Source organism: Panicum virgatum, chromosome 9N, assembly GCF_016808335.1.
Source record: "Panicum virgatum strain AP13 chromosome 9N, P.virgatum_v5, whole genome shotgun sequence".
Taxonomy (NCBI): domain Eukaryota; kingdom Viridiplantae; phylum Streptophyta; class Magnoliopsida; order Poales; family Poaceae; genus Panicum; species Panicum virgatum.
Genome location: NC_053153.1, coordinates 20,105,001 through 20,121,695, shown reverse-complemented (window position 1 = coordinate 20,121,695; position 16,695 = coordinate 20,105,001). Strand labels below are relative to the sequence as shown.

The window sequence follows — 16,695 nt, the reverse complement described above, 5'->3', positions numbered from 1 at the left end:
TGTCAGAAGACACGAACGAAATGAAATACGAACGGTCCAGGCTAGAACAAGGCCCATTCCTCTTATTCCGCCCTCTCTCTCTGCTCGAGCCGAAACGGCAATACACGAGCCCAAAACAATAGTTTGGGCCAGCCCATCAAAGAGAGCTGTTCGTGCTCGTCTTCTTCGTCTTCAGTCCACCTCACCGATCTCATCCAAAGCACAGCCCCAACAACAGCCACTCCGTTGCCATACTTCCGTGTCTTCCCGGTGTTCTCCTCCCCAGTCCTCGCCCCACTTCTTCTCCAAATTCCCAAGCGCCCAACCCCTCGAGCTCCCGAGCCGGAGCAATGCACCGGGCCATCCGCGCGGCGGCGGCCGCCGCCGGGCGAGCGCTTTCGTCGGCGAGGGCATCGCCCCCTCCACCCCGCGCGCCTGGCTGTGGCGCGACTCGGTGGCTCTGCAGCAGCCGGGAGGCGCTGAGCTACGACGTGGTGATCGTGGGCGCCGGGCCCGCGGGGCTCGCCGCGGCGATCCGGCTCAAGCAGCTCTGCCACGCCGCCGACGCCGACCTCTCCGTCTGCGTCCTCGAGAAGGGCTCCGAAGTCGGTATGCCGGCCCGCACGCTTCCCCTTCTTACTTTGGGAGCAGCGGCGGGGCTCTTCCTTCGTCTGATTTGGGAAATTTTCTGGTTGCGCCGCAGGTGCTCATGTGCTGTCGGGGAACGTGTTCGAGCCCCGGGCGTTGGACGAGCTCATTCCCAAGTGGAGGCAAGAGGATGTACGCATTTCTGCTCTCTGAACAATGATGCGTTTTAACTTTTTCTTTATTTGTCTCATGTATTTAGGGACGCAGTGTTACCAGTGATCATGTGTTTGATTCATTTCACACTTGACTAGGATTTATTCAACTGATCATGACTATTTATTTAGTTTTCAATTCAAGTATACAACAATGCCAATTGCTAATTTGCTAGTCATATGGATACACTTATGATGCGATTAGAAATCTAAACATTCTGAGAATTTCGAATTGTCAGCTGGAGGGCATTTTGTTGGATATATCTTTGTTGTTGTATGTGTGGTTTTCCTGAGCTATTTTCTTGTTGATAATGCAGATCGGAATAGTGTAGAATTTGTAGATTGGGAAGCACATGCTGGTTTTTTATGCGGTTATGTTGCCTTTGACAGGCCCCAATCAGAGTTCCTGTCTCTTCTGACAAGTTCTGGCTGTTAACAAAGAACCAAGCATGGACACTTCCATCTCCATTTGACAACAAAGGAAACTACGTGATCAGGTGCCAACATCTTCTGTGTTCAATGTTCATCATCTAAATCCGAGCCTTCCGAAGAAATTAGATTGTCCTCCTATTCTGGAGGATCAGGCTTTCCTGACAAATTGACTTATGTCCAGCTTGAGCCAATTGGTGCGATGGATGGCCACAAAAGCTGAGGAGTTGGGTGTTGAAGTATATCCAGGTTTTGCTGCTAGTGAGGTATCATCATTCTTCATTTTAGAAACTCATATGTGGAAGGACTAATATCTGTCTGAATTCTTCTCTAACAGATCCTTTATGATGAAAATCAAATAGTTACAGGCGTCGCAACCAATGATGTTGGTATTGCTAAGGATGGCACCAGAAGGGAAACTTTCCAACCTGGTGTAGAACTAAGAGGCATGTAATTTCCTTCCATACAGTTAACTAGTTCGGGGATAAATATCTGCCCATGCAAATGTATGCTAGAATATTGAGTGCGTATTGAGTTAGTCACACTGGTCTTTTTTTCTTCTTGTTTAGAATTTGGATAGACAGTAACATTCATTATTTTCTATTTCTATAAATTTGATAACTTCATTTTCCATTCTTTTTGTTCCACTCACGTATCTATTCTCATGGTCAGCTACTTAGAAAATGCAGGGCGAATAACACTGCTTGCTGAGGGTTGCCGAGGTTCATTATCAGAGGTAAGCATGTGGAATGCTAGTTTCAAAAAAAATTATTTGAAATATTTTTTTTATTAATGATTGCAGTTTGATGTGAAAGTCTGAACATGTTTCAGAAAATAATTAGGAACCACAAGCTCAGAGAAAGAGGACAAGGGCAGCATCAGACATATGCTCTTGGAATTAAGGAGGTATTTGATATCCGTTAGACCACTTCCAGTTTCCAAATGCCTTGTAGTATGCTGTGTTATTCAAACTTTGATCATCTACATTTATGTTATTTTTACAAACCTTTGTTTTACCCTTTCAATGTTTTTTTTAGGAATTACACTGTTATATCTGTATTTTAGTTTTTTTTGGGTTGTGACTTATGAGCTCTCTCTTTCAAAACATTCACATCCTTTTCCCCTAACTACCTGTAAATGAGTTAGTAATGGCACTCAGAACTAAGTGGATTCTATTCTTTAGATTTGGGAGATTGAAGAAGGAAAGCATGAGCCAGGTTCTGTTATTCATACTGTTGGATGGCCATTGGATATGAAAACATATGGAGGATCATTCATATACCACCTCGATGATCGACAGGTAACTCTTCTGTTAGACATGCAAATTGGCACTTGATGTATTCTATCTGTCATAGTGTCATGTGAGTATAGGTGTAATATTCTATCCTCATGTTTTGTTTTTCTGATAATGGCGAAACACACTAAATATCAAGTATTCAAGTTGTAGGTTGCATTTGACACAAGTTAAGCAACTTTAACACCTGCTCATGCTTAGTGAAGTGTGCTACTTAGCAGGAATCAGGACAAGAAAAAACTCTGGTTAGATCATGCTCAAAATAAATCTTAAACTCAATAATTGAACACTTATCACAACAGTCTTCAGTTACAGGTTGGAAAGCTAGATATGGGGTTCTTTTCATGACTTCCCGCAATATTTACTTAGACATTTAGATTCTTATGGCTAAGTAGTGAGCGACTGTACTTAATGTATTATCTGCTCTCATTTTTTTCAGTTAGCAATTGGTCTGGTTGTTGCATTGAATTATCAAAATCCTTTCCTGAGTCCGTATGATGAATTCCAGGTATGTTGTTTTCTTTGTAGATGCATTGATGCCAAGTCGATTATATGAGTGATTTAGAGACAGACAGATTTTGTACAATTTAATAAACAGAAAGGACCTTTGTTTCTCTTATCTCTTAAATATTCTGCGACCATATTTCAGAAATTCAAGCAGCACCCTGCTGTCAGAAAACTTTTGGAAGGTGGAACAGCTATTCAGTATGGTGCTCGTACTCTAAATGAAGGTGGTTTCCAGGTAAGCTGACATTTGAAACGATATGACAATTTCGTAGCAAATAGATACATGTATAAGATTTATATCTTATCCATATTGAGCACTCTGTTAGTTTTTAATTCATTCAATCATTGCACCTCATATCATTGGTTAACTACACACTACGACCTTTGTGAGCTGAAGTACAGCTCTCAAACTCATTCATTGTGCTGTTATTTCTATACATTGAAATTTGCAACAACAAAAAAAACCCAGCATTTTATTTCTGTTAGCTGTGCCAACTTTGTTTTTTTGTTTTGGCAATTGTACTGATAAGACAGGCACTGATGAAATTAATGTAAAATTTCAGTCAATACCATATCCAGTTTTCCCTGGAGGTGCAATTATTGGATGCTCTGCAGGATTTCTAAATGTTCCCAAAATAAAAGGAACCCATACGGCTATGAAATCAGGTGTCTTATTACAGAAATGTTTTGTTTCTTCGAAATTAAACTAGATTTGTGGTTTACTTAATTGTCAGCTCTGTTGGTGCAATTGCTATCCAGCTTCATGGTTGATTTTGTATCTGTGCCTGTATGCTCTATGTATTTTGCTTTAACATCCTCTTTCAGTACTCATTCCTTTTGCTTTACCGATTTCATTGCTGAATTATGTGCATACTTTGAGCTGAGTCCTAATTTTACTATACATTGATAATCCTTGTACTAAAGTGAGGGGTGTGTAAAAAAGGTATGCTTGCGGCCGAAGCGACTTTCAAGGCTCTCATTGAAGGATCTTCCATGGAACTGTACTGGGAGAATCTCAAGAGGTCATGGATATGGGAAGAGCTTCATAAAGCTAGGAACTACAGACCAGTATGTGGTTGTTTTTTTTAGCAATTTTCTCAAACAACCTTATCTTTGCTGTGTGGTTAAGTATCAAGTCCCTTAAACTAACAGGGTAAACAAAAGAAGCAGATTCTGCATTTCCTTTCAATGCAGTAAGTTGAACACCTATTTATTACTATTTTCCTCCCAGGCATTTGGATACGGATTCGTTCCGGGCATGGCTTTGTCTGCACTGGAACGGTGAGTTTCCAATTCAAGAAATTACTTGAGCTTAGTCATGGAAATATTCTATTTGCTGACTCATGTTAATCTGTTAACTTTTAGCTACATATTCAAAGGAAAGTCACCTTATACATTAAAGCATGGAAAACCCGACCATGAAGCAATAGATGTGAGTGTGCAGCATTGCTGTTGCTCGTATTGCTTATTGCTTTGTAAAAAACAGTGAAAATGCACATCATTTTCTCTTTTCCCCACCATTGAGACTAACATAAGATTGCCTGGTGCCCAGGTAGCCAATCTGCACGCGCCTATTCAGTATCCTAAACCAGATGGGCACATAACCTTCGATGTTCCAACTTCTTTATACAGGTATGCCTGCAGCAAGAATGAAGAAAGCCTTTTATCTTCTCCATATTTGCGCCTGTTAACAATAGCTTTTCTATTCGTGGGTTTAGAAGTACAGTAAATGTCTTTGATGTATCTAAACATTGCTTAGAATTGATCACACAAATCTGTATCACGCTGATATTTACCTAATTGATCATTAATGATAGGTTATTTTTCAATTAGACTTTTGAACCTTAAGTGACAACTGAATGAATTTATTTTGGAGATATATATTGCACTTATTACAAGTTTGAAGTAGGATAACCAGAAATCTGCTTACCAAATAAACATTCACTCTATAATCATCCATCATTCTTTTGGTACAGGAGCAATACAAACCATGAGCATGATCAACCTCCTCATCTCTGCTTGAGGGATCCTACGGTACCTGAAAGAATAAATCTTCCAGTGTATGCTGGACCAGAATCACGTTATTGTCCAGCCCGAGTTTACGAGTACGTATTGTGGTCCCTAGCTGCATCAGCAATGATTAAGTTGGTAGCCAGAACAGTCTCTTCTGATCACTATTGGCCATGCCTGTTTTCATGCAGATACGTCTCCGACGAGAAAGGTGATCCAAAGCTTCACATAAACGCACAAAACTGTCTTCATTGCAAGGTAAACCATTTCCATTTTTGGTTCAGGGACTTTGCATTCCCCTAGATTCGTGCATGAGTTGCATTTAAGAATTCATATATATCATGTATTCAAATTGGAAATCCAGAGGCGGAGAATCGCGATTTTTCTCCATTCCTTCACTTGACTATAGGCAGAATCGATTTATCTTCTTAATGCCCATGATCTGCATATTCGAGAAAAAAAAACTATAATTGACGGGCATCGCTAGGATATCTCATGAACGAACGCACAATGTTTCTTCTTGATTGATTAATTCCAATTGTGTTTGATCTTTGATGCGATATGACAACGAAGCTTGAACCTAGGCTTGCCTGCCTTGCCTCTTTTCTGCACCTGGCTATCTGCTTTCATCCTCTGCTCCTCCTCCGAACCTGAATGACTTGTTGACTGCATATGCAGGCGTGCGACATCAAAGATCCAAAGCAAAACATCGAGTGGACTGTTCCAGAAGGCGGAGGCGGCCCTGGCTATACTGTGATGTAGATATTGAGGAAGCTATGATGTAATGCCTCAAAAACAGTTGTAGTTCATTCAGCACGAACCCGAGCCATTCCTTCTCGACATGAGAGGTGGAATCTGTATCGTGTAGCTAGTACAGTGTAATACTCGCTCCATACCAAAAATCCATACCAAAAGAATGTAACTCTCGCTTCAAATTTATACAAAATAACATTAATATTTATATTACCAAATAAATTGAAATTGTTTGATTTCTTAGGAAGTGAGAGTTGCATTTTTAGGAAGGAGGATGTAAAGAAGCAGCTTTAGCGGCACGCCCTGCGCAGGATGTTTGTAGCCAGAGCCAGCTAAACGTCCTCTCACGGAGTCATTCATCTGTATAGTAGTTCATTCATCTGTATGTCCTAATACCTGTGTAGGCGTAATACTGTCGTGCATCCCATGGAGATAGTGGCTCGGCGCTGCTCTCGCACTGTTTATAGCAATGACGCGACGGCACTTTTGCTGATAGCAAGCAACCATGTCCTTCAGGGCCACACGAGCTGTCGTCGGTCTGCGCCCTGGCTGCAGGCGCGAGCATCTGACAACGTGGATTGGGTAATAAAAACAAGAGAATATCTCTTCTGATTATACAACTATTCAGGTAACATTCCCGGCACCACATTCAGAAGCGTACAGCGCCTGAAGATCTCCGCCGTTGGAGATCCCACTCCTTAATAAAAGCGCACAATTCCAATCGCCGCAAGGCAAAACAATGGAAGATGGCACCGCGGTGTACGCAGCCAAAAATCAGCATGGTGCTGGATTGCAAAGTGGGAGTGGGACACCAAATCCTCTTTGATTCAGCGATGCAGAGGAAGAAAGGGATCACATTCCCCCCATGGCTTACCGAATTTCCCAGCGCCAGATGACATTCCTTACCAAGGAGGCAAAGGAAGAAAGGTTCAATGCCATCAGAAATAGCACCACCACCAGGATCAATGAACAGATCATATCATCATTCGGGCAATGCTGGAAAAATACGTTTGTTATTCCTTAACGATGAGCACTCATAGAACCGGCCAATTGCAGCTACACAGAAGCTACGGAGTATACTACCATCAATTTACTCACTCCAGCTATCCACCCATAGCCTACCCATCCAATCCTAATCTCCCGACATATCAGTATCAACAATCAGATCCATGAAATAAACTACATTGGCGCGTGAAATGAATAGAATGCTGAGGAGAAAAAGAATGAGATTTCTGCAGCGAAAAACGAACCAATCTAATGCGGTATGACTAACCAATCGATCAATTCCCCTCCTTGTTCTTGGCCTCCTCGTCGGCGTCCTTGTCCTCGAGGAGCTTGAGCTTCTCCTTCTCGGCCCTGAGCTCCTCGGCCTCCTTGATCCAGAGGTCGGCGAACTCGCAGTCCCTGTAGCGCTCGAACCACGGGCCGCCGCAGGTGTAGTGTATGGCCCTGGGCCGCGTGTCCGGGTCGGCGGGGTCGACCCTGTTGTGGCCGACGAGGAAGTTCCAGACGAAGGGCACCTCCCCGATCTCGTCGTCGTCGAGCCAGGCGAAGCGGTGGAGGAAGGCGCCGGTCTGGGTGCTGACGGCGTCGGGCGTGAGCGCGGCGACGTTCTTGGGGTGGGCGCAGTTGTAGAGCACCATGGAGGACCAGTTCTTGCGCGGGTACACCGTCTGGATGGCGCCGTCCATCTTGGTGGCCTCGGCGGGCTGGTACTCGTGCTTGACGCAGGCGACGGCGAGGCGGGCCGCGTCGGCGCCCGGCGGGGCGGCGGCGGCGAGGAGCCCCGCGAGGTCGGCGAGGTAGATGAAGTCGCAGTCGACGAAGAGCGCCCAGCCGCGGTAGCCCGCGAGGTAGGGGGTGAGGAAGCGCGTGAAGGAGAACTCGGTGCTCTCGGTGGGCCCGCGCGCCCGCCAGTAGAGCCCCGCGGCGCGGAGGTCCGGCTGCCGGATGGGGCGCACGTCGAGCGGGATCGAGGCGTGCCGCAGCAGGCTGCGGCGGCACACCTCGTACGCCTCGTGCTCCCGCGGGTCGTACCCCACGAACACGCGGAACGGCTCCCCCGCCGGCGGCAGCAGCGGCGACGGCGACGGCGGCGGCGACACCGTCATGGTCGGTTCGGGCGGGCGGATCAGGGCGGCGGAATGGGTTGGGACGGAACGGACGCGGGCTTCAATGGCCGGGCACCGGAGATTTGGATGGCGAGGGGTCGAGCTAAAGATGGCGAGGGGATGGATTCCTTTCACCGCCGGATGGAAAAGGATTGCCGTGCCGCGGGATGTCTCCGGTGGGCGCTCCCTCGCCTCCTAGAAATAAGGCGTGCCCACCCACATGGGTCAATGACGCGCGGAGCTAGGAGGGGTCGGGGTCCAACGCGGGCCAGGGGGTCAGCGACGCGCGGGAGCGGGGATGGCATGGCGACGACGCATATGCAATCCAGCTGCGGCCTGCGGCGGAGGGATGTCGGTGGTGTGGGACCGGCGGGGGCCGTGGTGTCGTGTGCGGGCGGCCGCCGTGGGATTTCCCTCCGGCTCCGGGGGTGGGTGATGGGATGTGGATCGGTCCCGGTCGGCCGTTGGGAACCGGTTCGGTTTGACCGGTTATCGATTAAACCGGTCCGGTCCGGTTTTGGTTTAGGCCGGTATCAAATCAGTTCAAATTCAAAATTTAAATTTGAATTTAAAAAAATGAAAAATTCCTAAAAAATTCCTAAAAATACTTCAAGGTGCGATGAATCTAATGGTGTCAAATTTTCTCAAAAAATCGTTCATTTAACATACTTTTCGGGCATTTAAAGTTAAAAAAAAGAAAAAGAAAAAAATAAGACGGCCCATTAAGGCCCACTTGGTAAACCGGTCAAACCGGCCGGTAAACCGGTCCAAACCGGTTACACATGCGATTTTAAATTTGGATTTGAATTCAAACCGGTCAAACCGACCGGTAAACCGGACTAACCGGTCGGTATACCGGTACGAACCGGTTGAACTGAGTTTTTTGAATTCAAATTTGAATTTGACCAGTTTCTACCGGTAACCGGTCAAACCGGTCCGGTAAACCGGAACCGGAGGGCTCCGATTTGGGGTGTCCGGTTGGGAAAAAAAACCCTGGTCCCGGTTGGGTCGGGTGCGCGCCGCACGGGGCGGGAACGCAGACGCCGCGTGGGATCCAGCGGCTGCCGCGTCGCTGGACTCAAGATGGGAATGGGCCGACCCGGCGCTGGCCTTGGACCCGGCTCCATGGCCTCAAGGCTAATTTTAGAGGTAATGGGTCGACCAATTTCTCCTAAATATTATGGTCTTAATGGTTCATTGGATATTATGGGCCGATCTAAATATTTTTCTATAATCCTAAAATATGAATACTATGAACACTTTTAAAAAAAATAAGATTCAAGATTAACATATATCACAATAATATGTTAAGATTGTTAGCAATGCATCAAATTAAACATATTTACTAGCGGTCTATGATTTTAATTTTATCCATTTTCACTTCCAACGTATGATATTCCTCACTATATTTTGAAGTATATAGAATCTAACAATTTATGACAAGTTGTATTTATTCAAAAGAATGAAGAAAACCAATAAATTAAATAAAAAAATTATTAATATAATAAGTGGGTCGACCCATAATACCCATCGAGTCAATAGGTACCGGCCCTATTGACCCATTTTAGAATTTAAAGTCGCCCCCTATAACCCATTGGCCCTATTTTTTTGGGTCAAGTCAACTATCCAATGGGTCGACCCGACCCATTTCCATCCAGACGCTGGACGCCCTGTGCCGCTGTTTTTTTTCTCGAATACACATGACATCGTATCTTTGTACTATTGGCGTGTTTAGTTTGTGAAATTTTTTGGGTTTAGCCACGGTAGCATTTTCGTTTTTATTTGGTAATTAGTGTCCAATCATGGACTAATTAGGCTCAAAAAATTCATCTCATCATTTCCAGCTAAACTGTGTAATTAGTTATTGTTTTAAACTACATTTATATGTGTCCAAAAACTTAATATGATGGGGAATCTTGAAAAAATTTTAGAACTAGACAGGGTCTAAGCAGAAAAGAAAGTTTTGCAAGAGAGTAAAAAACGACGCGGAGCAGCCGAGCGCTCGTGCTGACCATTAATCAAGCTGCGGCACAGAATGATCAAACAACCTCTAGCTAGCTACTTAAACTATTACTTGTGAGATGATAGGACTGAGCTGTGATGCTCCTATCGACAACTGCTAAGAACTCTGATCGCAGAACCAACAAAGTGATCTCGCCTCCAATCCGTGCCGCAGCCGCCTGTCAGCTGTCCAAAGTCGTTGTCGAGAGGCTAGCGAAATGAAGAATTTGATCTTTGGTGGTGCCCAAGTCCGCCAGATGCGCTTGCCCCCCTCAAAACCGGTGTTACTTTGCTGGAGCATGGTGTAGGCTGATTTAGCAGAGTAGCAGCCATCTCTGGTCCAGTGCCAGGTGAAGGAATCCTCCCCGTCAGAAACCAAGTCCCAAACATGCAGATACTCCACAATTGCTTGCATAGAGAGAGTTTCAGTAATTGATCTCACCCAGCGCCTGTTGCAAAGAGCCTCAGCTACTACCTGTCTTTTTTTTTTGGTCTTGCGGAGGCCAAAGAACACAGGGTTGAAGCCACATCAGAAATTACCGATCCACTCAACCACTTGTCAGTCCAAAATTTCAACCGCTTACCGTTTTCCACTTAGATAGAAATTAAGGCATTTACCAAAGCCAGCACCTCGGGTTCGAATTGCATGTCAAGCTCTGACCAAACCTTTCCATCATCAGTGAGTTGAAATCAGAGCCAACGTGCTCTCAGGACAAACCTAGCTAGTTTCAGATCTATGGGGCTGTTTGGTTGGTGGCGAACTCCCAACCAAACTTTCAGTGGCCACCCAACTCATGTTTGGATGGCTGTATAGGCCCCCTAGCCTATCCCTGGCTGTGCAACGACAGGTCGCTAGCTTGGCTCCGTGGAAACGCGAGGATCGGCTGTTTCCGTGGTGCCAGGCTTAGCCAAGTCGTCTCTACTCAACACTGCATATCGAATCACTCCCTCCTTTCACCGCTCACCTCCTTCCCTCATGTTCAAGCAGCCCCCACGGCCCGGCGGCGCACTCCCGTGGCCGGCGGAGCCACTCCGCGCGGTCGGGGCGGCGGTGCACCTCTACGGGCCGCCGGAGCAGCGGCGCACTCCCGCGCGGCCAGACAGCTCAGGCCACCCGTAGCCAGGGGCGGCTCCCCCACGCGGTTGGGCAGCTCCCCACGGGCCGCAGTAGTCCCATCTCTGTCCACTCCATGTTCTTTCTCGGCTCTTGCCCTCTCCGCCGGCGGCCGTTGTAGCTAGCTGGCGTAGCCTTCTCGCCGGCTCCTGCACTTGCCAAACAGGCCATCGTGGATGTACTCCACTGCAGAGAGCCACCAAGGCTGTGGATCACATGACCGATGGTGCTCGACGCGCGGCGCAAGCCTAAATTGGCTACACAGATGTTCAATTTGGCTTCTTGCGTCGTTACCTGTTGCAGTCTGTCCGCCTCCTTTTTGCCCTGTTCTTATTTGGATCGATGCAATTCGATTGGTGGAAACTGAGGTTGCACTTCATTTTTGGATTAGTGGATTTGGGAATCGGTGTTCTATTTTCCTTTTTTCCTTTTTTTTGACTATCCTGAAATTGATATGCTTTAGAATCGGCGCAAGCCTATATTGGCTACACAGATGTTCAATTTGGCTTTTTGCTTCGTTGCCTGCTGCAGTCTGTCCGTCTCCTTTTCGCCCTGTTCTTATTTTGGATCGATGCAATTCGATTGGTGGAAACTGAGGTTGCACTTCATTTTTGGATTAGTGGATTTGGGAATCGGTGTTCTATTTTCTTTTTTCCCTTCTTGTTGGGTATCTTGGAATTGATATGCTTTAGAATCACTGCGTATCTGAAATTCATGAGGTGTGTGCAGTGATAATTGCGAGCAATGGCCGCTTGACGAATTTGATGAGCGGAGAGAATAGGAGGAGTAGATACGGCAGAGGTGCGGTAACTCCACCTTCGCCTTAGTCCAAGGTGATTCTATAACTATATTCAGTCAACCAAACATATGCATACCCTGGCTAACTCAAGTCACGCAATCAAATATAGGCTCTTGCATCTCCTAACCCAGATTTAATCTAGTCAGATTTAGAATTTTAGCCAGACTAGACCTAGTCCAACAACCTAACAAATCCTACTATGCCAAGCCCTGCGCCGCTGTGGGTGGCTGCGCCTACGCGGCTGGACGGGCCATGTGCTTCGGGGGAGGCGTTCCGTGCCGCGGTGCCGGCTCGTGTCGCCGCCGCCGGAATGCCGTTGTTTCCATCCGAATAGTCAATTCAATTGGGGGCCGTTTAGTTCCCAAAAATTTTCACCCAAAAATTTTCACCTCCTCTTTAAACACATGTATGAAGTACTAAATGTAATTAAATAATAAAACTAATTACACAGTTTGGATGTACACGACGAGACGAATCTTTTGAGTCTAATTAGTGCATGATTAGTCATAAGTGCTACAGTAACCCGCATGTGCTAATGATGCGGTCAAAGGCCTCAAAAGATTCGTCTCGCGGTTTCCAAGTGAGTTCTGAAATTAGTTTTTTAATTAGTGTTTGAAAAACCCTCCCGATATCTGTTCAAATATTGACGTGACACCCAAAATTTTTCACCCAAACCAACTAAACGCCTCCTTGGCCCATGGCCCCCTCCTTGGCCCAACATGACCACCTGGGACGCCCATTTTCATTTCGGCCTCTCCAGTCCATGCCATTCATTTACCACCAGGCCGCTGGCCAGGCCTTTTCTCGTCTACTTCACCAGCACGAAACATGCCACAACTCATCTCCCGGCCTCCTCAAGCCCCGAGGCTCTCTCGAGTCTCGACCCACGCTCTCTTTGCCGGGGGCTGTCCGTCCGTCTCCGACCCAGCGTTTAACTTGCCGACCGGTCCGGCCAAATCGGCGGAGTCCGATTCCGGTATACCGGTCCGGTTTGGTCGGAACCAATTAAATTCAAATTTGAATTCAAAAGCCGCCATGTAGCCGGTTTGATTGGTTTACCGGCCGGTTTGACTGATAACCGGCCAAATTCAAAAAAAAATTTATTTAAATTCAAATGCCTGCAAAGTATACTAAATAAATATTTATATAACATATTTTAGCCTAAATGAACCCTCCAATCCTCTTTTGTACTACCTTTACATTGTGTTTGTATACTTTTATATGTATGTTTTTTTTAATTCAAATCCCCGCAAACTATACTAAATGAACGAATTTTTGAAAAAATTTGACACCATTAGATTCGTCGCACCTTGAAGTATTTTTAGGAATTTTTGAGAATTTTTCATTTTTTTGAATTTAAATTTAAATTTTGAATTTGGGCCGGTTTAGTACCGGCCCAAACCGGAACCGGGCCAGACCGGTTTGACCGGTTACCGGTCAAACCGGACCGGTTCCCACTGATTTGGTGAACCCTGCTCCGACCTGGACTCGAACTCAAAACCCACCCACGGCTAGGGTTGAAATCGGTCGGGATAACCCCGTTACCGTTTTCACTTTTACATTTTAATACGAAAGCGATGTCGAAAACGAACAAGTCGAACACGAATACGAATACGGACTCACAGTATATCGAAAACGAACCAATTCGAACGGATAAGTGTCGAAAGCGAACGGTCTACGGAAAGGTAAAACGGAAACACCGACCCGTACGATCGTGCCCAGTCATCCAACAAACTCGACATGAGTACATAAAAATACATAGACAAATGACGGTACATAGTCACAACCACAACTCACAACCGGAGGAGGGGCTGGCGACGACCGAGGACGACTGGACACCGGAGTCGAGGCCTTAGGGGACATGAGCCAGAGAGGCGGCTGGCGATGGTAAGTGGAGGGAGAGGCGGAGAGAGGCAGCGGGCGAGGGAGGGAGGCGGGGACATCAAGGCCTAAGGGGTTGGGTTTGAAACTAGTTATGCTTAAGCTGAAAAAACGGTATATCCCGAATTAGTGAAAACGGGATATCCCGATCAAATACGGGAAATACGAAAATGATCGGAATATAGGTCAAACCGTTTCCGTCCCGTTTTCGAATTTGACATTCCGTATTTCGTATTGATTCCGAATTTGTCCGAAAATATGAAAACGGATCGGTAAAATGTAGAAATCGGAACGGAACGGAACGGGATTTATCCCCACCGTTTTCAACCCTACCCACGGCATAGCCCTATAAATCCAGAGAACCACCCACGGCCTAGCCTATAAATCCAGAGACACCCGCGCCGCCTTCCTCCTCCTCGTTCCCACCTCGTGGCCTCGAGCCCAACCGAATCCAAACCCTAGCGGCCTAGCCAGCCCGCACCCGAGCCCAACCAACGCCGCCGCACGCCCAACCGACCAACCCCCCCTCCCCTCTCGCCAGATAAAACCCGGCCCCGTTCAAATCGCTTGCCTCCAAGCTCCGCTCCGCCCCGCCCGACCCACGGCCGGCGTTCGAGCTATGGCTTCCGCGGCGGGCGCGGAGACGACGGTGCTGGGGCTGGGGCTTCGCAGCGGGAGCGCGGTGGATCTCGACGTGCACCCGTCCGGCCTCGTCCCCACCATCCAGTGAGTCCCGAGGCCCCCCGGCACGATCAAAGATTCGGTGACGCCGCGTGCGGGCTTCGATTTGGTGGGGTTTGTGGACGGTGGGGGGTTGGGGACGGGGTTTGTGAGTAATCGCGCGCCGGCGTTAGGTTTTGATCTGTTACGCTTTGCATCGGGAGGGGGTTGGCGTTCGCGTGGATTGGGAACCGATTCAGGGCGTTGCGCCTTGTGCGAAGGGGGATTCGCGCATGATTCTGACAGGGTTATGATCAGGATTCTTATTGGGTCACTTGCTCGATAATCTGAACCGATCGCGACTGAACGTTTTGCTCCAAATTTGGCCACGTTTTTACATAGTGCTCGAGCTTAATCTTGGGGTTACATATCTAGTCGATAGCCTGAACTGGGAACCGTGATCTCAGTGGGGTAGGACCGTATGGGAAATATGCAAGGCCAGTTTGATCCTGAACTATGGAGAACCTAAGTTTGTTGAACTTGCGCCAAAACGAACTACAGTACCATATTTATTGTTCTGGCCGTTCAGTTGCTGCTGCTCTGTGATAGATTTTTCTTGATTTAATTTGAAAGGGTCGATGGGTGATTGCTCTGCTTTCCTGCCCAATTTCTTGAGTGTTGTTCTAACCAGCCTGTTGTTTAATGTCTCAGGAACATTGTCGCCACAGTCAATTTGGACTGCCAGTTGGATCTGCAACACATAGCCAACGGCGCTCGTAACGCAGAGTACAACCCAAAGGTATAATCAATGCTGCCGATGCTTTATTATGTTTACTTTGGACATTCTCCGTGGAACCAAAGAAAATATTACATTCGTTTATCAACTGGAGTCTCACCTTAAACTTGATACTGTTTTGACAGCGTTTTGCTGCGGTTATCATGAGGATAAGGGATCCGAAGACAACGGCACTGGTTTTTGCTTCAGGGAAGATGGTTTGCACAGGAGCAAAGAGCGAAGAGCATTCAAGGCTTGCTGCGAGGAAGGTAAGATAAAATTGTCGCATGGTTTCGCCATTCCAAATGGATCCTGATTTCAGTATTTTGCTGAATTTGGCTATGCAACTAATATGTATCTGATGTTTCATGTTATTCTCTATTGCAGTACGCGCGAATTGTCCAAAAGCTCGGCTTCCCAGCTCGTTTCAAGGTAATGATTGTGCCATTTTGGTTCTTTCGAAAAGGAACAGGTTTCCTGATCTCTCACCTTGACTCTATCGGTTCTGGTGCCATGCAGGATTTCAAGATCCAGAATATGGTTGGGTCATGTGACGTTAAATTTCCCATTCGTCTGGAGGGCCTTGCTATGGTCAGTGGAACGTTTGCCAATGTAAGGTTACGGTTGCGCGATTAGCAACATCTGGAGTTTGGTCCTTGATTTTTTTTTCTTTCTTCAGTTCAAAACATGTGTGCGTCACTGCCTTGACGAGTCATTCACCTGAAGCATTTACTTACATGTTGCTCTCCTGATGCTTGACAGTATGAGCCGGAGATCTTCCCTGGGCTGATCTACAGCATGGCAGACCCCAAGGTCGTGATCCTCGCCTTCGTCTCTGGCAAGGTCGTCCTCACCGGAGCCAAGGTGCGGGAGGAGATATACAGAGCCTTTGAGAACATATACCCGATGCTCGTGCAGTTCAGGAAACGGCAGCAGCACAGGTAAACCACTTAACCCACCACTTATATATTGCTGCTGGTTAGCATTCCGGCCAGTCTTTTTCTTTCGTCTGTATCATTATCTGACACGAATCCCTGCTGTTCCAAACAGATAGGATGCGGTCCATCTGGCGAATGGCGCGAACACCTCCATTCGTTACGCTCAGCCACTGTATAAGTGTACATAGCATGACCTGTGGATGGGTGCCAGAACTCTTGGACACGTTACGCTCCTTTTTTTTTTGGTCTTGTTTGAGGACGAGGATAGGACGGCATTTTGGTACGAGAAAGAGCATGTAAACAATCTGAGCGTCACGGCTCTCTGAAAGACATCGTGTAAACTCTGTGATACATCTAGTATCATTGGATAACGCCATGATGATTGCTTACGAAGAATGCGTCTTGAATCATGTTAGTATACTTGTTGGTGCATTGTAAAGATGATCATCATCCTAATAACTTGTAAGTTCCCCTCGATACTCCAAGTACAATTTCAGAGATGTCTTTTTTTAAAAAATGAACAACATTCCACGATTGTGTTTCTATTGATATAGCAAAAAAAAACAATAGCCCTGGGAGGTCATAACCAGAAAAAAAAGACACAATAACAAAAACACTGGCGGGTTGAATTGGATCATCAACAC

At 46.6% G+C, this 16,695-nt stretch overlaps 3 protein-coding genes across 3 annotated transcripts; 2 read left to right on the top strand and 1 right to left on the bottom strand.

Moving 5' to 3' along the window:
- The first annotated feature begins 191 nt into the window (after positions 1 to 191).
- On the top strand, positions 192 to 5,994 carry LOC120688422 (electron transfer flavoprotein-ubiquinone oxidoreductase, mitochondrial-like). The gene is made up of 18 exons (XM_039970742.1): positions 192 to 588; positions 683 to 759; positions 1,170 to 1,276; positions 1,393 to 1,474; positions 1,546 to 1,654; positions 1,898 to 1,944; positions 2,040 to 2,114; positions 2,392 to 2,508; positions 2,942 to 3,010; positions 3,152 to 3,244; positions 3,573 to 3,675; positions 3,953 to 4,077; positions 4,241 to 4,290; positions 4,375 to 4,441; positions 4,562 to 4,641; positions 4,986 to 5,114; positions 5,211 to 5,277; positions 5,698 to 5,994. The coding sequence occupies exons 1-18, from the start codon at positions 330 to 332 to the stop codon at positions 5,779 to 5,781; spliced, it is 1,740 nt and encodes a 579-aa protein (XP_039826676.1). The 5' UTR covers positions 192 to 329; the 3' UTR covers positions 5,782 to 5,994.
- A 757-nt stretch (positions 5,995 to 6,751) lies between these two features.
- Positions 6,752 to 8,129, bottom strand: LOC120688423 (protein CDI-like). Its single transcript, XM_039970743.1, has one exon. The coding sequence runs from the start codon at positions 7,881 to 7,883 to the stop codon at positions 7,053 to 7,055; it is 831 nt and encodes a 276-aa protein (XP_039826677.1). The 5' UTR covers positions 7,884 to 8,129; the 3' UTR covers positions 6,752 to 7,052.
- A 5,586-nt stretch (positions 8,130 to 13,715) lies between these two features.
- LOC120688421 (TATA-box-binding protein 1-like) lies at positions 13,716 to 16,444 on the top strand. Its single transcript, XM_039970740.1, has 7 exons — positions 13,716 to 14,404; positions 15,050 to 15,137; positions 15,260 to 15,382; positions 15,501 to 15,545; positions 15,633 to 15,725; positions 15,876 to 16,054; positions 16,164 to 16,444. Exons 1-7 carry the CDS (start codon positions 14,298 to 14,300, stop codon positions 16,165 to 16,167), a joined length of 639 nt encoding a protein of 212 aa, XP_039826674.1. The 5' UTR covers positions 13,716 to 14,297; the 3' UTR covers positions 16,168 to 16,444.
- The last annotated feature ends 251 nt before the right edge of the window (positions 16,445 to 16,695 follow it).

Bases quoted from the DNA above. Each gene is read 5' to 3' on its own strand.
- LOC120688422 (XM_039970742.1), top strand. From the start codon at position 330: ATGCACCGGGCCATCCGCGCGGCGGCGGCCGCCGCCGGGCGAGCGCTT. The intron at 1,945-2,039 runs GTAAGCATGTGG...AACATGTTTCAG, and splicing joins GCCGAGGTTCATTATCAGAG to AAAATAATTAGGAACCACAA. The intron at 4,442-4,561 runs GTGAGTGTGCAG...CCTGGTGCCCAG, and splicing joins CCGACCATGAAGCAATAGAT to GTAGCCAATCTGCACGCGCC.
- LOC120688423 (XM_039970743.1), bottom strand. From the start codon at position 7,883: ATGACGGTGTCGCCGCCGCCGTCGCCGTCGCCGCTGCTGCCGCCGGCG.
- LOC120688421 (XM_039970740.1), top strand. From the start codon at position 14,298: ATGGCTTCCGCGGCGGGCGCGGAGACGACGGTGCTGGGGCTGGGGCTT. The intron at 15,138-15,259 runs GTATAATCAATG...CTGTTTTGACAG, and splicing joins ACGCAGAGTACAACCCAAAG to CGTTTTGCTGCGGTTATCAT. The intron at 15,383-15,500 runs GTAAGATAAAAT...TCTCTATTGCAG, and splicing joins CAAGGCTTGCTGCGAGGAAG to TACGCGCGAATTGTCCAAAA.